This window comes from Podarcis erhardii (genome assembly GCF_964252035.2).
Source record: "Podarcis erhardii genome assembly, chromosome: 6".
In the NCBI taxonomy this organism is placed as follows: Eukaryota; Metazoa; Chordata; class Lepidosauria; order Squamata; family Lacertidae; genus Podarcis; species Podarcis erhardii.
This window is the reverse complement of record NC_138510.1, coordinates 60,871,162-60,898,889: the sequence shown is the minus strand read 5'-3', so window position 1 is coordinate 60,898,889 and position 27,728 is coordinate 60,871,162. Positions and strand designations below refer to the sequence as shown.

The 27,728-nt window shown below is 42.1% G+C and overlaps 1 protein-coding gene across 2 annotated transcripts; it reads left to right on the top strand.

The window, feature by feature from the left end:
* Nucleotides 1-375: 375 nt before the first annotated feature.
* Nucleotides 376-27,728, top strand: LOC309344631 (cytochrome P450 2J4-like). 2 transcript variants are annotated; one of them, XM_081867243.1, is made up of 9 exons: nt 376-591; nt 2,203-2,365; nt 5,020-5,169; nt 5,664-5,824; nt 6,460-6,636; nt 7,177-7,312; nt 23,878-24,065; nt 24,906-25,044; nt 26,263-27,728. In XM_081867243.1, exons 1-9 carry the CDS (start codon nt 391-393, stop codon nt 26,436-26,438), a joined length of 1,491 nt encoding a protein of 496 aa, XP_081723369.1. In that variant the 5' UTR covers nt 376-390; the 3' UTR covers nt 26,439-27,728. The 2 variants fall into 2 exon arrangements, with proteins under 2 accessions (XP_081723369.1, XP_081723368.1); XM_081867242.1 differs by having other exon boundaries at nt 6,460-6,651.

Here is a 27,728-nt window from a genome sequence, read left to right as displayed (position 1 = left end):
TCCAAACCTCTCAGGAACAGAAAGATCCTCCTTAGTGTAAGTTTTTATTTTCTTTATTGACAGTGCTTTGATTTGCACTGGGAGAAAATCCTTCTTGGAAATGTCATGAAGGAAAATATCCTTTGCTGTTTCACAAAAGTGAAAACAGGAAGGAAATACTCTAAATCAGAAAGCTGCTGTTCTCCACTCTCTTTTGCCCCCTTGGTACAGTGAGTCACGAAGTCATCTCTTTCCTGCCCATTTGTGGGCGTGATATATAGCAATACACATAGACTTTGCCCTTATTTCAGGAACTTTAGCCAAGAGGACAGGTGTGACTGCTCTAGCTGCCTGAGATTTGGGTTTCCATCCACACACAGCAATCCGTTTTGACAAAACCAGGCTAGAAGAATGTTGCTCCAGCTTCTCTCTGTCCTCTGGGAGGCCTTGTCCTTGCAGGTCGTTCTGGTGTTTCTGGCTACATTTCTACTTCTTGCTGATTTCAAGAAAAAGATTCGCCCAAGGAATTTCCCCCCAGGGCCCATGTGTCTTCCTTTTTTGGGTAACTTGCTACATATGGATTTCAAGAAGCCTCAGAATGCACTACGAAAGGTAAAGATGAAGGATAGAGCCATGGCATGAGTTGAAAACATTGCACCCCCAGATTTAGGGTGGTGGGGTCAGTTCCTTCGTTTAGGGTGCCAAGCCAAGTGGGCCAAAATTGAGAAGATCCATTTGAAGGTGCCAGATTTTGGCCTCACTCAGGGTGCCATACAACCAAAGATTAGCAAAGTTAACCCCTGTTTTGCGCTGAAAAGGCATGTAAGACCCTTGCAGGATAAGTTGCTTCCTAGTTTAGCATCCTGATTCCAAGAATGGTCAGCTGGATGTCTGTGAGAAGCCCACACATGGGGCCCCAAGACAAATGCCTTTCTGTTTGTTTGTTTGTTCCCAGCATCTGGTATCCAGCAGTGTATTACCTCTGAACCCAGAGGATCTGTTTTACCTAACAGTTATTTGTACCAAATCTGTGTCCACAACTTTCTTTTGCTTTCTGTGGTTTGCAAAGTATTTTGTGTGTTTTGCATGGACAGGCGGAGTCCCCCCATTCCCAGGCGACCCCTGGGTACAGTAATGACTCAAGACACTGTGCTATGGGATGAAAATTGGCCACAACATTATTAGAACTTCGGATGTAGAGAGACCTTGGCTTAGGCCTTGGGTGTTTATCCCTCCCAGTCCATGGCCAGGGAGCTGTGGAACATCAGGGTTATCCAGAATGTGTGGGGATTGGGCTGGCTCTGGAGAACGTCTGTCAAGCAGAGAGCCCACCCCCCATTTCTCCGTCGTCACAAGGGAGAGTAATGACAACCAATAGGCATATGGCCAATGCCTCCCCTCTTACAACCCCTTTAACGGGGAACCCTGGGATCTCCGCCACGGGGGGGGGGCATGGGTCACTGCTTAACGTTCCACACCCCCCCCATTAGGGAAGGTAGACTAAAGGATTCCGCCAAAGGCCTGAAACCACCAAAGTTGTGACGTTTTGCTATAGGGAAGGTAAAACCTGCCAATGCAGGAAAATTCCTTTCCGGCCCTTCAACAGCGACCTTAGCATAGCAGCACCCGCATACCTTTAAAGAAGTTAGCCTGCAAAAGAAAACTGAGGGAGGGCAGGATGGGAGAAGCTCTGGAGTAAACTGAGGATTCCCAGGTAAGACCCTCCCTCTATTGTGTGGCCAGGGTGGTCCTTCCCCTTACCTGGCCAGGCCCGCTGGGACTGGATAACAGGCAGAGGTAGGCGGAGACCTCCAGGAGTCTGGCTGGGGGGAGAAGCCAGGATATACTCCCGGGAGCCGCTTAGGTCCAGGGGGTCTGCTCGCGACCACGCAAAAGGCGCCCCCCATTTGATGTGGAGAGCTGTCATTGGTGTACATTGTCCTACCCTCCCTCCCCTTTTATCTTTGCAACAACCCTGTGTGGTAGATGAGGCTAAGTTGCCACAAATACATAAGCCGCAGCTCTTGTGAATAGAAGACAGGTGGAGGATGGAGGGGGCCTGTCCATGTACAGTCCCGGAAACCCTTTCAGCATTTCTGATATCCCTGATATATTTGATGGCAACCAAAGTTTCCATCTTCCATATAAGCATCAAAGAAGAACCAGGTATGCGCCTGTGCGTGCACACACACACACAACTCTTCTTTCTCGCTCTCCTTCCAGTTTTCCAAAAAATACGGCAATGTGTTCAGCGTTCAGGTTGGAAGCACGTGTTTTGTGGTTGTGAGTGGACTGCAACTGGTGAAGGAAGCTCTTGTTCATCAGGGTGAAAACTTTGTAGACCGGCCCACATCTCCTGTTAGTGCTGAAATATTTGGGTCTTTTGGTAAGTTTCTTTTAACATGGTCAATTACTGAGATAGTTAAAGTTTGCTTTTCCCTTTTCTTTTCTTTTCTTTTCTTTTCTTTTCTTTTCTGTTCTGTTCTTTTCTTTTTCATTCTCTGCACTGATTTTGCAATCTTTTGGATTGTTTCTCAAGTTTAAATTTTCAGAACTGATTATTTCCCTAATTTGCATTTGCATTTCTTGCATCTTTAAACCAAAATAACGCAGTTGTAGTAAAGCTGTGGCATAGACGTATACCTGCTAAACTCTTTAGCTTAACTGAGCTCACTGTTCAGTGTTGGGTGGCAGTCGAAGAGTCTGGCTGTGTAGTGCATCAAACAGCTTGTCATTATTACGGGTGGAGGAATCTCTGAGTTTTTTTCTTTCATTCAGTTCCTCATTTTTCCGTTCTTCAGTTTGCCACACTATTGCATCTAATAACATTTCATTTAATGCATTGTTTCTGCAACTGAGAATACCATAAGATTGCATTTAAATTGCAAGCTGAAGTGACTTTCTGCCCCATCCCTAGTAGTGATGGAATAATATGTCAACGTTAAGTAGTGCATGAATCCCTCCTACTATTGGTCCTCCCCAATACCAAGAATAAGAGAGATGACAACCAATATTTGGGTGATACCAGGCTACACCTTTATTGACAACACATGTAAGAAGTTTGGCATAGGCATTGGGTAGATCCCACCCCTTCCAGCCCACCTGCTAAAAGAACTTGTGTTTAGGGGTCAACCAGAAATGAGAGAGCTCCTGCCCTACATCAAGGGGTAATTCCCCCGCTGGATTGCATATAGGGAATGCTGTAGCCCCTCGCTTTCACCTGGGTGTCTAGACTGAAGCATCTTCCCGAACCCAATTTCAGAAGGGCCAGACAGAGGCTATAACCTCCCTCCAAGCAAGACTATCTCTATCTAATGCCTAAACTGCCAAAGTTCTGACAACTGCTATGAAGATGGAAAAACCAAAGGGCTGGAGCCAATTTGCCAACTGGGAAAATCTCAACCTGGCCCCAAATATGGCAACTGGCTGTACCATAGCAAGGTCAAACAGAACAACATGCAACAGCAGTATATAAAGGATGGGAGATCCAACAGAAAGTGGCTGCAGAGAAAGCCACAGTCCTATGTCATATACTGGGTGACCCATGCCTGCTCACAGATTAAGTAAGTGGGTGGGACCAATTACTCAGGCAGCAAGCTCAGCCCAGAGGCTTCCTTTGCTGACTGGGAAATGGTCCCTGGGACTTCCCAAATCAGAGCTTGTCACATGGGGGAATGCCAGCCTGCAATGGCATCCAACAGGAAACATGAGCGGACTTCTTATTCAACCATAGCCAACCAGACAAGTTGCTTCACGCATACAGACCTGATCCATGAAGCATTCTGGAGCAAGATGCAATTCAGATGACTGTTGGGTTCATGCCAGGTTGCTTCTTTTCTGCTTAGGCCAGTAGTTGTGATTAAAGTAAATTTGTGCCAATTGCACCACAGTTTTCAATGCAAAGCTGCCAAGAAATGAATGGCCTTTATGAAACAACACTCCCCCTTAGCAGTAAGTAGAGGTCAAGAGTGGGGTCACTGGCATGGACTCAGGAATTTGGAGTCTGTTGTGACACCTAATGCCCATTAAAAGCTGATGAGCTGAGCCGCCCCTGCAATTGCGTCCAACTATATAAAGAAAGGGGAAAGCAGTGGGAATGGAAGCAGGTCCCTTTGAGGTCCACAGGTGCCCAACACGTAGCAAAAATGTTGTGCAAAAGAAATGGAAAAGAGAAATCTATTCATAGTGAGCAAATGAAGGGTGTGAATATTTACAGAAGGGGCTAGAGTGGGACCCCCATTTAAAATTTAATACCTCTTAATTCCAGAAAGGGGACACGGGTGGCGCTGTGGGTTAAACCACAGAGCCTAGGGCTTGCCGATCAGAAGGTCGGTGGTTCGAATCCCTGTGACGGGGTGAGCTCCCATTGCTCAGTCCCTGCTCCTGCCAACGTAGCAGTTCGAAAGCACGTCAAAGTTGAAGTAGATAAATAGGTACCGCTCCGGCAGGAAAGTAAACGGCATTTTCGTGCACTGCTCTGGTTTGCCAGAAGCGGCTTAGTCATGCTGGCCACATGACCCAGAAGCTGTACACCGGCTCTCTCGGCCAATAAAGCGAGATGAGTGCTGAAACCCCAGAGTCGGCCACAACTGGATCTAATGGTCAGGGGTCCCTTTACCTTTAATTCCAGAAAAGGAATACCAGAGTTGCCTATTGGACCTCAGAAATGAAGAAGTAAAATATATTGACTGTATGATTTTACAACTGTTAAAACTGTTGCTTTTTAAATAAAAATCTATATGCTGCCTTTCTATCAAGAGCTCCCACAGTGTTTCACAGGACAAAATAAAATTAGTATTAAAAATTCTACCCAAACAGTGAAACACACAAAAAGCAAATCAATGAAACAGCAAACAGCAGAATTCAGAGCAACCAGATAAAAGCCTCCAGCACAAATTAGCTAGTTTCTAATGCCTTGCAGTCTTTCGTCATGAGCAGGCAAGCAGAATAATGGAAAGCAGAGGGGAGGCCATCTTGGAATTAACAGGATTGCTAAATCTACTTACTTGCTCTACGTACTTATTACTCCTTCCTATCTAGGACTGGTCTTCTCTAATGGTCTCATCTGGAAACAACAAAGACGATTTGCCTTATCAACACTCAGAAACTTTGGTTTGGGCAAAAGGTCTTTAGAAGAAAGAATACAGGAGGAAAGCCATTACTTAAACGAAGCAATAGAAGCTGAGAAAGGTGAGAACCAGAATCAATAAACCTGTGGCCCATCTATGATACTTACCTTAAGTTGCTACTTTGTATGAACTAGGTCAAGACTACATCAGCTAGGTGCAAAGCTCTGTGGCATTATTTCTTCACACAAATGTAGCTCTGTTTGGACTGGAATGACCCTGTGATGGCAAAGGGGGTGTTGATAGGAAGCTCCACAGAGGCTTGTTGTGGTGCAGAAAAGTTCTAGTGTGAAGCTCAGTGAGGGAACCTGCCATGGGAGCTAAAAGGCCCTGAACTAGAACAGAATAAGAACAAAGGTTGGGTTTTGAGGATATCTGCAGATTTTTGATAATTTCTACAACCAATGTCACAAATAGAGTAGGGCTTGAAGTGCAATAGTTTTAGTATATTGGTGTGTCTCTATATTGTCTCTGATGGGGATGGTCCCCTCCTGTTTTTGTTATATGGAAGCTAGAAGCACCCCAATTCCTTCTGCACCATTTTCTCTCTCTCTCCAGGACAGCCATTTGACCCTCAATTTCAGATTCAGAATGCTGTTTCAAATATCATCTGTTCCATCACTTTTGGGGACCGCTTTGATTACCATAACAGCCGTTTCCATAAGTTATTGCACTTGCTTGTTGAGGCGTGCCATTTTCAGGGAAATCTTTGGAGTATGGTAGGTCTTCTTTGGGTTTTTTCGGATAACCACAACAGAATTGATTTGGCTCCTTCATTCTTGCTGACTGTTTATTCACTTGCTTTGAGTTTTCAGGTTTCTTCAGCACAGATTGTATTTTTAAAGGGTGAGAATAACATGTTTGGCTGAATAAAATCTTGGTATGGGAACAGAGGGATGTCATCACAAATGATATACATGAATTAATTCTACACACACAGCAGTTATGACCTGCAAATTGACACTCATGTCAATGGGTATCATTAAATAGAAATACTACATATTTGTGACATGTGCAGGCATTGATACATGCCTTTTTCAAATGATGGTAATCATCTTCATGGCAAGTCAATCAGTGAATTACAAGTTGTGCTTGCAGAACTGAGCACCATGGTGCCATTTGATTTGCAGTCCAAACATTTCTAACCAAGAAGTTAAGACATTGCCATAGGGTCCCATCATAAGCAATGGTGAGTGCAATATTTGCTCTGGTTCCAGGAGAGTCTACCATCTTTGAGCCTGTGCACACCAGCCTTTATTACTGCTAGCCTCTTTCCCATGACAGCAGCATGATGTGAATGATTGTTGAGAGGGTTTTACCTTCACATATGTGATGTTAGTGTTTGTTTCCTCAGCTGTATGATGCATTTCCTACTGTCATGAAGCACTTGCCAGGGCCCCATCAGACACTTTTTAAAAAATGGGGGCAGTTGAAATCCTTTGTGAGAGAAATCATTGAAAAACACAAAGAAGACTGGAACCCATCTGAACCCAGAGACTTCATAGATGCCTACCTAAATGAAATGGCCAAGGTGAGAGATGAAAAGGTAAAAAAGTATGTATCTTTAATAATAAAACAGTAGTAGAAGGCAGAGAAGCAATATTAAAAATCATAACTAGTCATGTGGCTTGTCTGAATGGTCCTTAGTGCCTGACCATATTCTTTCTGTTGAATTTATGACTTCAGACAAAATACATTTCTGCATGCACAGAATATGAGGTCATGTATTTTGTGGGGAGACACCTCCCCACTTGTTCACTGCTGGGATTTCACCACTAGTCTGTGGTGTGTGAGAGCAAACAGTTGACATGACTAAAAGAATCACTGTAGTGGAGGCATCTCATGACCAAAGGATTCAGTTGCCTGAATAAACCCAGACCAGGAATTATTGACCAGAACAAACCCAAACTTTATGCCAGCATCAGAGAGTCACAGGACTCTTGACTGGATCTTCCTAGAGGCAGGATTAGAGTCACTGAATCCACTGGTGATCTCTTGACATGTGGGGCTGACAGTAGGATGGTGTTTTTAATGACAGCTGAACTCCCTGGTGCATTTTCTTTGCTTTAAGGAGGATGCTCCTTCCAGTTTCCATGAAGAAAGCCTCCTACAATCAACACTGGATCTGTTTTTTGCTGGAACAGAAACAACTTCTACAGCCCTGCGCTGGGCTTTGCTGTACATGGCCATTTACCCAGACATTCAAGGTAGAATTGTAGTTGACTCATTTGCCTTTCATTACTTTGGGTTGTATATAACAAAGGCCTACTGAAAGCAAACCTATTGAAATTAATGGACCTAACTTAGTCATGTCTATACTCAAGTAATTTTTAAAAGAGATAAATAAATAGACTTCCGGTTTCCGTCGCGGATAGAAAGGGAGCGTGGAAAGCCTCGTCGGGGGCTTTTCGAACAACACAGGGGCTTGGGGGAGCTGCAAAGGCACTGCGCCCCCCAAAAATTTCAAGGGGGGTACCCTTGAGGGATGGCTAACCGGCAGCGCAGAAGCAGTCTGGCCGTTTTTAGGGGGTTTTTCTGCTGAAGAGCTCGAAGACGACGGGATAGCAAGCGCAATAGGAAAGCACCGACCCTGTGTTGCGATGCCTCTGGCTCCCACTAAAGAAGCGACGTATCTCCATAAACTTAAAAATGAACCCTTCGTGTGAGTAGAACATTTTAACTTTAAAAATTCAAAGAACACACTAAGTGAACGCTGGATGTTGAAGGATTAAAGTAAGGAATCCATCCCGGTAGAAGAGTTAAAATGGCGCAGGACACAAAGTCGCAGGGATAAAGAAGGAAGTAGCCTCTAGCCTGACTGTGTGAGTACAAAATAAAAGTCCACGGCAACACTTGTTGAAGCAAATAGACTTTTAAGCGTTAAATACAAGGTAACAGATGAAAGACTATTTAGAAAACTTTGTTGCTCCCTTTTCGGGAAAGAGATAATTTGAAACGCAACAATAGAGAGCCGTTTGAAAGAACAGCTTGAGGTGGCTAGCTGAAGAGCAACCAAAAAAACAACAACGGAAAGACTGAAAGAAAGCTTAGAAGCTGCACAAAAGACAAGAAAGCCGCACTAAAGATAAGAAAAGAGAAGACTGGAAAGAACGCCTTTTTCTTTTAATTTGGAACTGCTTGAGAAAGAAGGATATATTTGACAGTTATAACTTCCGACATTCTTTTGTGCCTTAGCCCCCATTCCACCTTTAAGTTTCCTAATTTTTTATAGAAATCAGGGGGGTCCTAGGGATGTTCACACCCAGGATTTCCTGCTAGACTGTCCTATTATTATTCCCTCTTTATATTTTTTTCATTTTTTTCATTTTTTGTGCCTTTTTGTTTTCACTCCTTCTGCTTCCCCCTTGTTGGAACTTAAATGATTTATCAATATAGTACGATTAATAAAAACCTCCCCCCCTAATACTATACAAAGACAATATAAAGGAAGGAGGAATATAGTATAAAGAAAGGTGGAATCCGCTGAGAACTGTTGAAAAATTGGGTTTAAGTTAACCCCCTTTTTTCCCCTTCTTGGAGAGATTTACATTTAAGTGCTGAAGCAAAAAACTACAGAATCAACTGGAAAGTGGAGGACATTACTTGGATTTGAGAACATGAATAGGAAATTGGGACTTACTACTTTTTAGATTTGGTCCAGTCCAAATTATTAAACCGCGGATTAAGGCTTGGATTATTAGATCTACCAGACTTTGGACCAAGGTATGGACCAAACCGTAGAATAGCCCTTATTCGATATGGATTAAGCCAACAAGTGGCTGAAGATTAAAGATTTTTATGTGAACTGAGTGCTTTATTTCCAGCTAAAAAAGGAAATACCTCCCCCTTATCAGAATCCACGTGGACTCTAGAAAGTTACATTAATAGGAATATTTTTTATATACGTAATGGTCATTTGAGTCTTGGGGAAATTCACTGAATCTTCATTAGATGTTAAGGACCTAAGGGGATGGTTTGGGAATATATATACCATATCGTCACACGTCATTAGGAATACATTAAGAGTGTGGAAGTAATTGAAGAAAATATAAGAGTATAGGGAATGTACTTATGTTTTGTAGTTAAAGACATACGGTTTGAGAAAATTGGCAAGGTCGAGTTGTATTTGGGCTGTAATTGAAGGCATACTCTTTTATTTTAAGTATTCATTTGAACGGATTTACAAATTTATATTAGTAGACATTTTTCAATAGACTAGTGGATATATATTGGATGTATTTAGGAGATAGCTGAATTAATTGATATTAGAGATATCACTTTGTTTGAAAACAAGGAAAATATGACATTAAGAGGTATAAATAAAATTGTAAGAAGACAAAAGAAGAAAAGTATAATTGCAAGAGAACAATACTGTAAATTAAAGGAGATTGGTTAAGATATAGGAAAAATAAGGAAAGCAAAAAGAGATTGTGCGCCCCTAGGGGAGAGATAGAAAATTAAAATAGACAAATTGTGAAAACAACCACAAAATGTCAGGGAAAAATGGGAAAAATGTAGGAGGGACCCCAGGAGATAGAAAGGCATCGCGACAGGAGGAAATTAAAGATCTTGACATTCTGTGGCTAAAGATCAAAGAGGAATTTAAACAGAGTGAACTACATATGGAAAGCAAACTGGGTGAGGTGCAGGAACAGATAGATAAAAAAATTGAAGGAACTGTAGGAGAACTCTCTAGTAAAATACAAGATTTGACAGTTAGGTCAAAAACAATGGAAGATACCAATAAGAAAATTCAAAAAGAAATGAAGGAACATAAGAAGGAGACAGAAAAAATAAAGGATGAAATAAGAGATCTGAACAAAACACAAGAACAAATTTGGGATAGTCTAGCTATGGCAGAAATGCGACAGAAACAACTTAATTTAAAATTTAGAGGAGTGGGAGAAGAATCAAATGAGAATATAAAAGAAAAAATGATTAAGGAACTAGCGAAATGGTTGGAAATAAAAGAAGAAGAACTAGCATATATGGTAGTAAATGCTTTCAGAATTAAGGAGAAATCCCAACAGTTCAAGTAAAAAAAAACTCTCCGGTGACTGTTTAGTGATCTTCAACTCAATTGAGATGAAGAATACAATATTAAGAACGAGTTATCGAAAAAAATTAATAATTGAAGGCAGGCCAATTATCATTTTTAAAGAAATTCCAATCAGACTCTTGCGTAAAAGACAAGGATATAGACAAATAATAAGTGTCTTAAAAAGGAATACTATACAATATAGATGGGAGTTTCCTGAAGGAATCTCCTTCTATTACAAAGACAAAAGATTCAGACTGACAGATGCACAAGAAGTGAAAAAATTCCTAAGAAGATACGAGAAAGATCTTGGAAAAGTGGAAGAAAGGTATGGAGGAGGAGAGAGATACACAGAAGGGAAGAAAGGAAAGAAGGAAGAAAATACGGATAAGGAAGAGAGAGGGAGATAGGAAGAAGAAGGTAACATGGAGGAGGAGGGAGCAGTAGGTGGAGAGGAAGAGGAGGAGGAAGAGGAAGAGATCACTGGAAAGAGGTCAACAAGAATATAAATTAGAAAGACCAGAGCAGATAGTAATTAAATATTACAATGATGTTGAAGGTATTGTCTTGGAATGTGAACGGTTTGAATGAAAAATCTAAAAGGAATAAAATTGAGAAGGTATTAAAGAATAAAAACTTTGATGTGATTTGTTGTCAGGAAACACATGTGGCAAAGAAACACAAACATATTTTGACAAATAAAAGGTTAGGGAGAGAATTTGACAATTCAGATATTAACAAAAAAAGAGGGGTAGTGATATATGTGAAGGAGAAATGGGAACCAATATTAACATGTAAAGATGACAAAGGAAGAATTCTGGGAATACAAATTAATCACCAGGGAGAATAGTTTAATGTAGTAACTGTTTATGCTCCAAATATAAATAAAGCAGAGTTCTTTAAGAAATTGGAACAAATGTTATTAGATCTGGAGAATCATAAGTTGATCTCACTTGGAGACTTGAATGCTGTGCCAATACCGGAACTAGACAGAAGTGCGAAAAGAAGAAAATTGAAGCAAGGGAAGCTACCAAGAACATTTAATAATCTTGAGGAAAATCTAGACCTGATAGATATCTGGAGACATAAAAATCCAACAACGAAACAATTCACACATTTTTCTGAACCACACCAAAGCGGGGCTAGGTTGGACCAAATATGGGTCTCAAGAGAATTAACAACAAGAGCAGTAAAATGTGAAATTCAACCTAGAACCCTTTCTGACCATAGCTCAGTAACTTTGGAGTTAAAAAGTGGAATACAGGGGACATACAGATGGAGAATGAACGAGTACCTTTTTGAAAACGATGAGGTAATTGAGAAGGCCAAAATAACTATAAAAGATTACTTTGATTTGAACATAAATAAAGAAACAAACATTGACATTGTCTGGGATGCTAGTAAAGCAGTGCTAAGAGGGTTTCTAATTAATCAGAATAGTTATAGGAAAAAGTTAAGAGAACAAAAAAAGAAGAAGAAATACTTAATTAAGAGAATGTGAAAAAAAAAAATCCAAGTGAAGTACAGATTAAACAAACCTACAGAATGTTACATACACAATATTCAATTCTAATAGGTCAAGAAGTGGAATGTAGATTTAAGTCATGGAAACAAAATTTTTTTGAATCGGCTAACAAAACGGGGAAACTATTAGCGTGGCAATTATGAAAAAACAAAAAACAAAATGTGATTAACAAAATAAAAATAGAAGAGCAAACTGTGGAAGACCCCAAGGAAATAAAGGAGAATTTTATTAAATTCTATGAAAAACTATATAAAAGAGAAGAAGAAGATATAACAGAAATAAAGAAATATTTGGATGAAAATAGAGTGAAAGGATTAACAGAAGAAGAGAAAGCACAACTAAACAAACCCATAAAAATTGAAAAAATCCAAGAGGCGATAAAAAAGATGAAATTGGGGAAAGCTCCAGGGCCTGATGGGTTATCCGCTAAATATTATAAAGTATTAGAAGAACACCTAGCTCCTGTGCTGTGTGAAGTAACAAATAACATCCTAAGAGGAGGAAAGATACCAGACTCCTGGAAGGAAGCATATATTACATTGATATCTAAGCCGGATACAGACAAACTGAATATGAAAAATTATAGACCGATATCACTACTAAATAACGACTATAAAATCTTTGCAGAAGTAATGGCTAACCGTCTCAAGAAATGCTTAACAAATTTTATCCATACAGATCAAGCCGGATTTTTACCTAACAGACAATTAAAAGATAATATAAGACACATAATAAACATTATTGAATATCTGGAATGTAAGAATGAAATCCCTGTGGCACTAATCTTTATTGATGCCGAAAAGGCTTTTGACAATGTATCCTGGCAATTTTTATTAAGATGCATGGAAACAGTAGGGATAGAGGGCACCTTCTTGGAGGGAATAAAGGCAATCTACTCAAGCCAAAGAGCTAAACTGATCATTAACAATGACGTAACTGAACCATTTGAAATCTCAAAGGGCACGAGACAGGGATGCCCTCTGTCACCTCTTTTGTTTATTATGGTATTAGAAATAATCACAAACAAGATTAGAGTAACACCAGAGATACATGGAATTAAAATTGGGACAAAAGAATATAAATTGAAAGTGCACGCTGATGATTTGATGTTATCATTAGAAGATGCACAAAAAAGTGTCGGCAGGGTAACAGAATTATTAGAGGAATTTGGAAAGTTATAGGGCTTTAAGTTAAATAAATTAAAAACTAAAATGATGACAAAGAACATGGAGGAAGTCTTGAAAAACCAGTTAGAGTCACAGATTGGAATTAAGGCGGTAAAAAAGGTAAAATACTTGGGAATATGGTTAACCATGAAAAATATAAATCTAATGGCGGACAATTACTTAAATACCTGGAAAGAAATCAAAAAGAACTTAGATACTTGGAACAGGATAAAACTATCATGGTCAGGAAGGATGGTGGCAATTAAAATGAATATACTTTGGCAGGGGAAAAGGCCAAGAATTAAATTTAAATTACTTACAGACAGTAGAGAGAGAGAGAAGGATTTGCGGTACCGAACCTAAAATTATATTATGAAGCCTCATGCCTTTGTTGGATTAAAGAATGGATTGTCATAAAGAATACAGACTTATTAGATTTAGAAGGTTTCAACATCAGATTCGGATGGCACGCATATTTATGGCACAACAAGGGAAAAGTACATAAAGGATTTTCCAATCACATCATTAGAGGACCACTGCTAGAGGTATGGGGAAGAAACAAAAATCTGCTTGAAAGGAATACTCCCTGGTGGTTGTCACCAATTGATATTTTAACAATTAAAAAAATAAATATGGAAGGTAAAAGATGGACATACGGAGATCTATTGGTCAGTACAGAAAAAGGATGAAAAATTAAACCATATGAAGAGTTGAGAGACAAATTAACGGGCTGGCTACAATTTCATCAAATTAACGCTCTGTGGACTGAAGACAAAAAGATAGGGATGAACGAAAAAAAATCTAGATTTCAGGTAGAAATATTAGAAGGGAATTCCAAACTCTTATCAAAAATGTATAAGCAATTGTTAGAATGGGACACTAAAGATGAGGAGATAAAAGAAGTTATGGTAAAATGGGCCATAGATTTAGGGGAGCTAGTCTCAAACGTTTATTGGGGGAGACCTAGGGTTTTTTGGGGGGAGTTACTTGTCCTGTCTGCACGCTTCTTATGATGGATGACCACTGTAGCCAGCCCCAACGACACGTTCTCAAGATGGAGAGTGAGGGAACAGCTGCAGTTGCCTGCGGTTCCTGCACAATGTTTGCCATCTTGCCAAAGGTTGCAGGCAGTTTTACCTGCAGCAATTGCATGTTGATTGCCCTCTTAAAAGACAAAGTCCAGCAACTGGAGGAACGTGTGGCTACGCTCCAAAGAATTAGAGAGCTGGAGCTCTTCTTGGAAGCAACAGAGCACACCATCTCCACCAAGGAGGAGACAGGGGACTCCCCTGAGAAGGAGGCTAGTTCACCAACACAGGAGCCAGATATATGGAGAAACGTGACTCAAAGAAGTAGGAGGCCCAGGGTTTGCTCTGATTGTTTAGAAATACACAATCGCTTTGAGGTCCTCTCCCCTAGAATGGAAGACGAAGCGCAGACTCCATTTGAGGATCTCTCCCTCGTTACAGTCGATCAGGTATATGAAGACGAGCAGCAAAGTCAGTCCTCAGGGAATGTGCAGGCGACCTTGGAACGGACAGATCACGGAAGAACCCCGACCAAACCTAAGAGGAGGCGTGTAGTGGTGATAGGGGATTCCCTACTGAGGGGAACAGAAGCAGTGATCTGTGGGCCTGACAAGATGTCTCGGGAAGTGTGCTGTCTCCCCGGGGCTAAGATCCAAGATGTAACTGAACGACTGCAAGGAATCATAAAACCCACTGACAAATACCCCTTCCTCTTGGTTCATGTGGGAACCAATGACACTGCAAGCAATAGCCTCCAGAAGATCAAAAGAGACTATGAGGCTCTGGGCAGGAAATTGAAGCAATTAAATGCACAAATTGTCATCTCATCTGTCCTCCCAGTTGAACGACGTGGCCCAGGGAGAGAGAGAAAAATAGTGGAAGTGAACAGCTGGCTTCGCAACTGGTGTAAACAGGAACGGTTTGGATTCTTAGATCACGGACTGCAGTTTCTTGAAGATGGACTTCTGGCAAGAGATGGGCTGCACCTCACAACGGTTGGGAGGAATGTTTTTGCCAAAAATCTCAGAAACCTCATCAGGAGGGCTTTAAACTGACTAATGTGGGGGAGGAAGACAGTGCTCCTGAAGGTAGGAGTCTATCAATTGATGAAGATGATCATCCAAATGTCATAGACCAAATGGAGCAAACAGCACGCAGACCTAGTGGTGGGAGGAAAAAATCCTTAAATAAGAGACACGGGGGAATGATTAATGGACTTCAATGTCTGTACACTAATGCGCAAAGCATGGGTAATAAACAAGATGAGCTTGAGCTCTTGGTACAGCAAACTAAATATGACATAATAGGCATCACTGAAACCTGGTGGGATAAGTCCCACGACTGGAATGTAATAATGGAGGGTTACAATCTATTTCAGAGAAACAGACCAGACAAGAAAGGAGGAGGAGTGGCGTTATATGTCAGGGATGTGTATACCTGTGAAGAGATCCAAGATTTAGAACCTCAAAGCCAAAGTGAGAGCATTTGGGTCAAAATTAAGGGAGAAAAGAATAACAGGGACCTCATTGTGGGAGTTTACTATAGATCCCCAAGCCAAACGGAGGACATAGATGATGCCTTCCTGGAACAGATGGCCAAGCATGCAAAAGGAAGGGAGATAGTAGTAATGGGGGACTTCAATTACCCGGATATTTGCTGGATGTCAAACTCAGCCAAGAGCATAAGGTCAAACAGATTCCTCACTGGCCTTGCAGACAACTTCGTTGTCCAGAAAGTGGGAGAAGCAACAAGAGGAACAGCCATTTTAGATCTGGTCCTAACCAATGTTGATGACCTGGTTAGTAGGGTAGAAGTGGAAGGATCATTAGGCACGAGTGATCATGCTCTTCTGAAGTTTACTATACAGCGGAAAGGAGCAACCAAGCATACTAGGACTCAATTTCTTGACTTTAAGAAAGCCGACTTCATAAAACTTAGGGAAGTGCTGAGTGAGATCCCATGGACAGTAATATTAAAAGGAAAGGGAGTTCATGATGGCTGGGAGTTTGTTAAGAGGGAGATAGTAAAAGCACAACTTCAGGCAATACCAATGAGACGGAAACATGGAAGGTGCCTAAAGAAGCCAGGGTGGCTATCTAAAGAACTTTTAACTGAGTTAAGATTAAAAAAGGATGTGTACAAAAAATGGAAAGGGGGGGAAACCACCAAAGAGGAATTCAAACAAATAGCCAGCATGTGTAGACACAAAGTCAGAAAAGCTAAAGCACAGAATGAACTCAGGCTTGCTAGAGAGGTTAAAAGCAACAAAAAAGGCTTTTATGGCTATGTTCGTAGCAAAAGGAAGAACAAAGAAACAGTGGGGTCACTCAGAGGAGAAGATGGTGAAATGCAAACAGGGGACACAGAAAGGGCTGAACTCCTCAATGCCTTCTTTGCCTCAGTCTTCTCCGATAAAGAAAACAATGCCCAACCTGAAGAATTTGGAGCAAATGATTCAGCAGAGGAAACACAGCCCAGAATAACTAAGGAGATAGTACAAGAATACTTGGCTAGTTTAGATGTATTCAAGTCTCCAGGGCCAGATGAACTGCATCCAAGAGTATTAAAAGAACTGGCAGATGTGATCTCAGAACCACTGGCAGTCATCTTCGAGAATTCCTGGAGAACAGGCGAAGTCCCGGCAGACTGGAGGAGGGCAAATGTTGTCCCTATTTTCAAAAAGGGGAAAAGAGAGGACCCAAATAATTACCGCCCAGTCAGTCTGACATCAATACCAAGGAAGATTCTGGAGCAGATCATTAAGCAAACAGTCTGTGAGCACCTAGAAAGGAATGCTGTGATCACCAATAGTCAGCATGGATTTCTGAAAAATAAGTCATGTCAGACTAACCTGATTTCGTTTTTTGACAGAATTACAAGCCTGGTAGATGAAGGGAATGCAGTGGATGTAGCCTACCTTGATTTCAGCAAGGCATTTGACAAGGTGCCCCATGATATTCTTGTAAAGAAGCTGGTAAAATGCGGTCTTGACTATGCTACCACTCAGTGGATTTGTAACTGGCTGACTGACCGAACCCAAAGGGTGCTCATCAATGGTTCCTCTTCATCCTGGAGAAGAGTGACTAGTGGGGTGCCACAGGGTTCTGTCTTGGGCCCAGTCTTATTCAACATCTTTATCAACGACTTGGATGATGGACTCAAGGGCATCCTGATCAAATTTGCAGATGACACCAAACTGGGAGGGGTGGCTAACACCCCAGAGGACAGGATCACACTTCAAAACGACCTTGACAGATTAGAGAACTGGGCCAAAACAAACAAGATGAATTTTAATAGGGAGAAATGTAAAGTATTGCACTTGGGTAAAAAAAATGAGAGGCACAAATACAAGATGGGTGACACCTGGCTTGAGAGCAGTACATGTGAAAAGGATCTAGGAGTCTTGGCTGACCACAAACTTGACATGAGCCAACAGTGTGACGCAGCAGCTAAAAAAGCCAATGCAATTCTGGGCTGCATCAATAGGAGTATTGCATCTAGATCAAGGGAAGTAATAGTGCCACTGTATTCTGCTCTGGTCAGACCTCACCTGGAGTACTGTGTCCAGTTCTGGGCACCACAGTTCAAGAAGGACACTGACAAACTGGAAGATGGTCAAAGGCCTGGAAACGATGCCTTATGAAGAACGGCTAAGGGAGCTGGGCATGTTTAGCCTGGAGAAGAGGAGGTTAAGGGGTGATATGATAGCCATGTTCAAATATATAAAAGGATGTCACATAGAGGAGGGAGAAAGGTTGTTTTCTGCTGCTCCAGAGAAGCGGACACGGAGCAATGACTCCAAACTACAAGAAAGAAGATTCCACCTAAACATTAGGAAGAACTTCCTGACAGTAAGAGCTGTTCGACAGTGGAATTTGCTGCCAAGGAGTGTGGTGGAGTCTCCTTCTTTGGAGGTCTTTAAGCAGAGGCTTGACAACCATATGTCAGGAGTGCTCTGATGGTGTTTCCTGCTTGGCAGGGGGTTGGACTCGATGGCCCTTGTGGTCTCTTCCAACTCTATGATTCTATGATTCTATTCTATGATTCTATGATTCTATGATTTGGGACATAATTTGGAATATGACAGTTGGATAAAGCTTTGCAATAAAGATATGAAATTCACAGCCTGTGTTGCACTTAGAGAAAATATGGAAAAAATGATGTACAGATGGTACATCACACCTGTAAAATTAGATAAAATTTATAAGACTGGAGACAAAGTGTGTTGGAAATGCAAAAATAAGGAAGGAAGTTTCTACCATATGTGGTGGACATGTGAAAAAATTAAAAAGCTTTGGGAACTCATTTATAACGAACTAAAAAAATATATTTAAATACACCTTTGTCAAAAAACCTGACACAAAAAATTAGAGACCAGAAAGAAACAAAGTTTATTAAGGAATGGAACAAATTCATAACATATATCGAAGCAGATGTAAGAAATTAAAAAATCACAGTAGGTGCACTATAACCCTACGACGTGCAGATGTTATAAATCGAAACTGCGGGGGAAAAACCTTTTATTACATAATCCAAAACCGAGGTGAAGGGAAGTCAATTAGTTGTATGATGTTCTTGTTTTTTCTTTCTTTTTGTTGTTTGTTTTCCTTTTTGTAATGATTTTGTTTTGTGGTTGTTTGTGTTTGACTGTTTTAATGGAAATTAATAAAGAGAATTAAAAAAGAGAGAGAGATAAATAAATAAATTAAAAGCGGAAATTGTTGTGGGAAAATATCCAAAAAGACAGGGGGGAAACAAGACTAACCCAGTTCACTATCTGGGAACAAGGCTACTTAATGCCAAGTGGCATATTTTCAACCTTTTCAGGGAGAATAGCAGCCATTAAAATAATAACACCAATCATTGTTTTCATTTCAAAAGTTATAATTATTAGTTTGAGTATCAAGGGTTTAGGAGTGTATTCGGTTATGAAAATGCCATTCCTCTGATACTGTGGCTTTATTCAAAGTCATGTTAGTAATGGTGATAATAAATAGAAATAAATGAATTGATGATCCTAACTTCGTCATTAGTTTCAATTAACTTTAATGGGCCTATTGAGTGGGTCTAGCTGTGAATGCCACCCCTTATTTTTGCCTTTGTGTAATAGTTAAGATGTTTTGTCTTTTGCTTGGTTACTATGAATCTTTGCCTCTAAAATTAGACACAATAATGATAAATAAAAATAATTAGAGCAGGTAATAAAACCGCACAATAAAGGCAATTCCATTTCTGCGGCAGACGGAACATTCCCTCTTCAGGCAGACTAACCAAAAAACCTCACCTTCCCCCAAGGAAAAACCTGGGTGAAGAAACAAGTCTCAAGGCAATGCTGAAACTCCACTTGTGAAAGCTCTGTGACCATCTCCAAATGAAGGGAGTTCCAGTAATGGGATACTGCTACACATCATCACCACACAATGAGCAGCCAGTGGTGGGACATCAAGATTGGCCTCCCCTTCAGATCTTAGTTTAAGTCTCTTCTTCTGCTTCTTTTATTAATTTTTTTAAACAACACTTAAAAAAAAACACAAGATAGAATAAAAATTAAAAGTGAATACATGAAAAAAAAAAGGTATACTACATTGCAGTGAGAATTAACAATTACAACTCCATATATAGTTATCTAATACAGAGATATAAAAACCTCCAATGAAGGAGAGCCCACAACCTCCCAAGGGAGTCCATTCCACTGTAATTGGGAGACAGACACGAAAGGTTTCCTGTTTTGCTGTGGGCCATACTGTAAGATCTGGGCTCCCTGCATGGAAACTGAAGGTGTAAATAGGTGAATAAACCATATTTCTCAAAGCACAACATTCTCCACCATGTCTTCTATTCTCCAAAGGGACTCAGACCCTGTGTGTGTGCCTGCGGCCCCATGCACTCTTGCCACTGCTTGGAGGAGAGAAGGAAAGGCACCGGGCTTCTGTAACAATATTATACGATTTGCTCACATCTACAATAATAGTAAATGCTATGTTTTCTGCTACTTTAGAGGCACTAGACAAGGATGTCCACTTTCACCTTTGCTTTTCAATATTTGTGTGGAACCCTTGGCTTGTGCTATTGGACAACATAGGTACTCATAGGTACTGTTGATCTATGGAGCAGTACATAATTCAGTTGAATATAAATCGGTTTCATCTGCAGATGATATTCTTTTGTTTATTTCTAAATTTCATGTTACTATTCCTGTGCTGATGCAAATGATAGGTGCCTTTATTCAAATATTTTAAAATGTTTTTTTTTTTAATTTCTTTTGAATTTTTTGTATGTGGGGGGTGGGGGTGGGGTGGATGTTTGGTTGGGCTTGGGGGATTTTTTTGATTTTGTTGCTTTTGTAATTTTAACAGTTTTTTGTTTGTATTGTTTTTTTGGTTTTGTTTGTTTGTTTGTTTAAGGTGTTATTTTGTTCTTAAGGGGACGGGTCAGGGCTGCCGGGGAGTGGGCCCCAGCTCACAAAATGGCTGGGGCATGTTCCACAGGGGGGGGGATGCACTTGGACAACCGATCTCAGTGATCACGGGTAGGAGGAGGAGTTACGCTAAGACTAGACCATGTCATTACAGAGGGGGCAGGTTTAGTCATTGTCTGAGGACTATTTCTGGCTCTGGGTCTGGTCCTGACCGGATGGATACTAGAATCAGCAAGGGATACCCACATGACCTGAAGGTTTTGCTGTGCAATGCCAGGTCAATGATTCATAAGACCACTGCCATCCATGACTTGATCATGGATGGAGGATTTGACCTGGCATGTGTAACAGAGACTTGGTTGGATGAAGCTGATGGGCCTGTCCTTGCCGCTGCTTGTCCACCAGGTTTCTCTTACGCACAGCAACCCAGGTCATGTGGGCGGGGAGGGGGGGGTTGCAGTGATTTTTAGGAAGTCATTAGTTTGCACCAGGCGTGCTATTGAGAAGATCCAGTTTTCCGAGTGCATGTACTGGAAGTTGGGCAATAGGGGTGTACCGACCTCCCCGCTGCACCAAGGATTCCCTGCCCGAGCTGCTTCAGGTCGTGGCGGATATGCTCCTGGAGACACCTAGCTTGGTTGTCCTGGGGGATTTTAACATCCATGCCGACACGACCTTACAAGGGGCCGCTCGGGACATCGTGGAAAGCATGGCCTCCATGGTGCTGTCCCTGAATAAGTCTGGCCCAACCCATAGCCGCGGACATGCCTTGGACCTGGTGCTTACCTCTATGGATGTTGGTGATCTGACACTAAGTAAAAGCGAAATGAAAGAAGTGCCATGGTCAGATCACTTCCTGGTGCAACTGGACTTCTCTGCGACCCATCCCCTCTGCAGGGAGGTGGGACCAATTCGGATGGTCCGCCCCCGCCACTTAATGGATCCAAATGGTTTCCAGAGAGTGGTAGGGGATGCTTTATCCCATGTTGATTCCCTGGTGGCCCGCTGGAATGTGGAGTTAACCAGGGCTATTGACTGTTTGGCTCCGAAGCGCCCTCTCCGATTGCATGGAGCCTGGACAGCCCCGTGGTTTTCCATGGATCTGAGGGCAATGAAACAATTGTTGAGACGGCTAGAGCGCCGGTGGCGGATAACTCATTCCAAATCTGACCGGACACAGGTTAGAGCTCAACGTCGAGCCTACCAAGTGGCGATAGTGACGGCGAAGAAGAATTTCTTCACCGCCTCTATTGCATCTGCAGAAAACAGCAGCAGGAGACTTTTTCAGGTGGTTCACAATTTAGCGGAACCACCTGCAACATCGGGGCCCAGTACGGGCCACGTGTTCTCCTGCAATGATTTTGCAAAGTTTTTTGCAGATAAAATCGCTCAGATTCGGGAAGAAGTAGACTCCACCATGGGGGCAGGGCCGGGGTGGGAGAGTGCTAGAGTCCTGTCTAGTCAAGTTGCGTGGGATCAATTCCAATCTGTTACCTCTGAGGATGTGGACAGGCTGCTTGGACGAGTGAAGCCAACCACCTGTCTCCTGAATCCTTGCCCATGCTGGCTTATAAAAGCTAGCTGGGAAGGACTGGGCGATGGGCTTCGTGGGGTGGTGAATGCTTCCCTCCATGAGGGAACCTTCCCAGACCCACTGAAAGAGGCGGTTATTAAACCGCTTCTTAAAAAACCATCTTTAGACGCGACCACAATGGCCAACTATCGCCCAGTCTCAAATCTTCCATTCTTGGGCAAGGTGATTGAGCGAGTGGTTGCGGAACAACTCCAGGCACGCCTGGAAGAAGCGGACCATTTGGATCCCTTCCAGTCGGGATTCAGGCCTCATCATGGGACCGAAACTGCCTTGGTCACACTGGTTGATGATCTCCGGCGGGCTAGGGACAAAGGTGAGAGCTGTTTCCTAGTTCTGCTGGATCTCTCAGCGGCGTTTGATACCATCAACCATAAGATCCTTCTGGACCGTCTTGAGGGGCTGGGAGCTGGGGGCACTGTCATACAGTGGTTCCACTCCTTCCTCCTGGGCCGTGTTCAGAAAGTGGTGGGGGGGATGAGTGTTCAGACCCGTGGGCTCTCACTTGTGGGGTGCCTCAGGGTTCTGTCCTCTCCCCCATGCTTTTCAACATTTACATGCAGCCACTGGGAGAGATCATCAGGAGGTTTGGGCTGGGTGTTCATCAGTATGCAGATGATACCCAGCTCTACCTCTCTTTTAAATCAGAACCAGTGAAGGCGGTGAAGATCCTGTGTGAGTGTCTGGAGGCAGTTGGAGGATGATTGGCAGCTAACAGATTGAGGTTGAATCCTGACAAGACAGAAGTACTGTTTTTGGGGGACAAGAAGCGGGCAGGTGTGGAGGATTCCCTGGTCCTGAATGGGGTAACTGTGCCCCTGAAGGACCAGGTGCGCAGCCTGGGAGTCATTTTGGACTCACAGCTGTCCATGGAGGCACAGGTCAAATCTGTGTCCAGGGCAGCTGTTTACCAGCTTCATCTGGTACGTAGGCTGAGACCCTATCTGCCTGCGGACTGTCTCGCCAGAGTGGTGCATGCTCTGGTTGGGAGCTTGGACTACTGCAATGCACTCTACGTGGGGCTACCTTTGAAGGTGACTCGGAAACTACAACTAATCCAGAATGCGACAGCTAGACTGGTGACTGGGGGCAGCCGCCGAGACCATATAACACCGGTCTTGAAAGACCTACATTGGCTCCCAGTACGTTTCCGAGCACAATTCAAAGTGTTGGTGCTGACCTTTAAAGCCCTAGTTACAGATAGGTAGCCGTGTTGGTCTGCCATAGTCAAAACAAAACAAATTCCTTCCAGTAGCACCTTAAAGACCAACTAAGTCAGTTCTTGGTATGAGCTTTCGTGTGCATGCACACTTCTTCAGATACACTGAAACAGAAGTTTCCAGACCCTTCTATATAGTGAGAAGGTGGGGAGGGGTATTACTCAGAAGGGTGGTGGGAATGGGTGATTGGCAGATAGCTGTAAAGCCCTAAACGGCCTCGGTCCAGTATACCTGAAGGAGCGTCTCCACCCCCATTGTTCTGCCCGGACGCTGAGGTCCAGCGCCGAGGGCCTTCTGGCGGTTCCCTCATTGTGAGAAGCAAAGCTACAGGGAACCAGGCAGAGGGCCTTCTCGGTAGTGGCGCCCGCCCTGTGGAACGCCCTTCCAGCAGATGTCAAAGCGATAAACAACTACCTGACATTCAGAAGACATCTTAAGGCAGCCCTGTTCAGGGAAGTTTTTAACGTGTGATATTTTAGTGTATTTTTGGTTTCTATGGAAGCCGCCCAGAGTGGCTGGGGAGGCCCAGCCAGATGGGCGGGGTATAAATAATAAATTATTATTATTATTATTATTATTATTATTATTATTATTATATCAGGATACTCTGTTGATTGGTCCAAATCAAAAGTGATGCCAATAAGTGAAAATTTATTTATTCATCCATTTAATTATTGAGTCTGTGAATTGTTCAAATCCATTAAATTTTAAAGATAGGCCTCCCCTGCAGAACTAAGATCAAGTCTGTTCTTTTTGTGTTGAAAGCAAATTTTCTTTTCTCTGCAGCCAAAGTCCAAGCGGAAATAGATTCTGTGATTGGCCAGTCTCGCCAGCCAGCCATGAGTGACAGGGACAGCATGCCATATACCAATGCGGTTGTTCATGAAATTCAAAGAATAAGCAACATTTTGCCTTCGAGTGTGCCCCGGGTGACAACCAAGGACACTATATTGGCTGGATTTCATATTCCCAAAGTAAATATGAAGAAGATTCACCATGCTTCTCTTCCTTCCATCTTTCTTTAAGATGCAAAAACTTGAAGCCAAAGTTGTTTTATTATTATTATTATTATTATTATTATTATTATTATTATTAATACCCCACCCATCTGGCTGGGTTTCCCCAGCCAACCTGGGCAGCTTATAGTATATATAAAACATAGTAAAATATCAAACATTAAAGACTTCCTGATAGAGGGCCTCCTTCAGATGTCTTCTAAAAGTTATGTAGTTCTTGATATCCTTGACATCTTAAAGGATGTCACAGGGAGGGCACCACTACCAAGGATTAGCCATCATGAGGTCCTCCAGATGTTAATGAACTCCAACTCCTACCAGTTCCAGTCAGCATGGCCAATGGGCAGGACGGATAGGAGTCTTGGTTGTTCTTGGGGCACATCTAGATCTGGAGTGGAGGGAGGGATTTGGGCTAAATAGACTTTTAGGTCTTTTGACCCCTCCCATTGCAAAAATTGATTCCAACCACAGTCTGAACCATTTGAATGGATAGCTAGTATTCTTCTTTGCTTTCTTTTTTAAATGACCATTACTAACCACCCAAAACTACACCCAAAACGGGCATCTGGTGTTTCTTATTCTAAATCTAAATGCCCTGGCAAAGTCTGGTATTATACAATCTATAAAGGAGCCTGTGTTTTCTTGAGTTGTGCATAGGAAATCTCACATTCAAAACACATCCTTTCTAAATTGGCAGGCAGAATTGGAGGCTTGGTATTGCTGTAGTTGCACAGATCAAAACAGAAAGATTTCTATGCTAGTTTTAATCTGGTGTCTTCTCTGCTTCTTCTTTGGCAGGGAACCATGCTGCTTACCAACCTGACCTCACTGCTCTTTGATGAGGATGAGTGGGAAACTCCAGATATGTTTAATCCTGGACATTTCCTGGAGAATGGTCAGTTCAGGAAAAGGGAAACATTCCTGCCATTCTCTACAGGTAACAAAAGTTCATGGGCTGCTCATCAGAATTGCAGCAGTGACTATATGGTGGTGGCTTGGTTTCTGGCAGTGGCGTAGCTAGCTGCCCAGACGCCCAGGGTGGCACAAATATCCTGCACCCGGGGATGGGGCAAACCGGAGCAGAGCACTCTGGGCAGAACCTCCATGGAGTCCGCAAGCCCCATGTTGCTATTTTGGGCAGCACTGAGCTAGCGTGTCACTCCCCAGGAGAGATATGTGGCTAGGGCACACTGCAGGCCATGCCCAGTGGTCACCCCCCTCAGTGATGACACCTGGGGTGGACCGCAACCACCGCAACCCCTTTCCTACGCCACTGGTTGCTGGGAGTCTGGTGTATTACAGGATTCAGCACCCTATTGGGGCCAGTGGTCATGTTTGGGATTGTGAGGAAGTACTGTGGATGCAAGTCACAAAAGGACTACTATAGGAGATGTGAAGTTACACAAAATGGTGTTAATACACTCCCCCCCCCCCCAGTAAGCAGTGTGGATTTTTGAGGGAATAGTTTCAGAGCTTTCTCAGGTGCCCTAAGTGGGAGAGGTGCTCCACCAGCCGTTGGGTAGACAGCAGCTGATGTATTTTTTCATAGTTTCCCCAAGGAAGAGAAACCCACTTCCATCTTGAACTTGAGGAACTGAGCTCTGTTTGCCACGCCCTTAGCTAAGTTATATGCAGATTAGGGAGATTCCTAATAAAATATTATTGAAATTTATCTCATATGCAGTTTTGGAGGAAAATATCAATTGATGTAACTCAAATATACAAGCTGGGGGGGGCAACACCTGGTGTACTTTTACAATGGTGGAATCTAGACAAATATAAAAATGCTTTGTGAAAATGCTTTTTAAAGAAATGTTTTGAGAAAGAATATTGAATTTGCCATAGCTTATCATCGCCATCTAATGTCACATTTATATAATTCACCTTACAACACACTTTAAAAGTTTTAATTTCACCTGTATAGCTGATTCCACAATGTTTCCTCAAGGAACAGAAAACCCAGTTCCATCTGGAACTTGAACAACTAAACTCTGTTTGCCACACCCTTAGCTAAGCTATATACAGATTAGGTTGATTCCTAATAAAATATAATTGAATTTTGTTTCAAAACTGCTTATGAGATAAATTTATGTATCTCAAATGTATCATTTCCAAATTCTGTAAAACCATGATCTTTTTCCTCCTGGTCTTCTAGGAAAGCGAGCCTGTTTGGGAGAGCAGTTGGCGAGGACTGAGCTCTTTCTTTTCTTCACTGCCCTAATTCAGAAGTTCACTTTCCAGGCTCCAAAGAATGAGACATTAAGCCGTGAATTTAGGATGGGTGTGACATTGTCTCCTCTGCCATACCGGATTTGTGCATTTTCTCGCTAAGGGGACCCAATTTATAGCATTGCTGTTTCTTTAAAAAGTAGGATTTGTTTATGGGGTAGAAGCAGATCTATGGTTTAATCCTAATTGTGTTTAGCCAGAATTCAGTAGGGCTTAACCCAGGTAACCCAGGTGAGCAGGATTGGGACTGCAGCCTGTTCGTTTAAGCAGAGATTTCCACACTTTTTAGACATGCATCATTTTGCGACACAGTTATTTGGTTTTAATAGCAAACCAGAGGTTAAACTAACCCCTTATAAGAGAAACGAACATATATCATGCAACACCCCTGAACACTGCAGTTGACTCACTAATGTGCCATGACACATGCTTTGGAAAGCTCTGTTTTAAAGCCTATTCAAAGCACATTTGCCCCCTTAAAGAATTTGGGCAAATTCAGTTTCCCAGAATTCTTGACAGAATTTGTGTATGCAGATCATAATGATACATTGATGAGGATCCAAATTCCATCCTCCCACTTCTTATTCTGGTGTGTATGCCTATCCACCATCCCATTAATTTCAAAACATAATAATAATATCCTGGCTGCGGTGACAAAAAGGCTTTGCTTCATTTGTAAGAATCTGTGTGCTTACGACTCAGGATAAAACCCTAATGTAATTCCTGCCTATGTTTATAAAATTAAAAGAAATGTTGCTTGGAAAATTTTGTTACATAACCAGTTCATAGAACCATAGACTCATCGAATTTTGCAAGGGACCCCAAGTGTAATCTATTTCAACCCCCTGCAATGAAGGTATCTTTTGCCCAATGTTGGGCTGTTGTGTATTGGTGGCCCCAACCCCAAGGCAAACCCTAATGTGCTTATAAATGTGCTTATAATTACAGCAAAATGAATGGACTAAATTCTTGAATGTTGCCTAGATTTTATTATTTTCCAAAAACATTATTGTTGTGCTTTAATATACATAGTGGATAACAAGGTGCAAACTAAGTCTGCAAAGTGTTTTCCATGAAAATAGTTAAAAGTGGCAATTTGGCTGTCTGGGAGCGTATAGTGCTGACGTTCACAGGGGCAGAGGCAGAGGAAAATGTCACTCAGAAGATACATGCTCCCTTTCCATCAGTACTATTGTGTCCAGCTGAAAACATTCAAGCAGAAATTTCCTGGGGATATTGTGCCAGCAGTTCTTTGAGAGTCTTGGGCTTGATGTATGCTTGGCCTGAACCAATCTCTCCTGTGGTGTTCTTTGGGAGAAGGAACATGGAATCTTAAGGCCTTTGAACAACAATTATTGAATAATAAAGGCTTACTCTCAGTTCTTTCTAAAA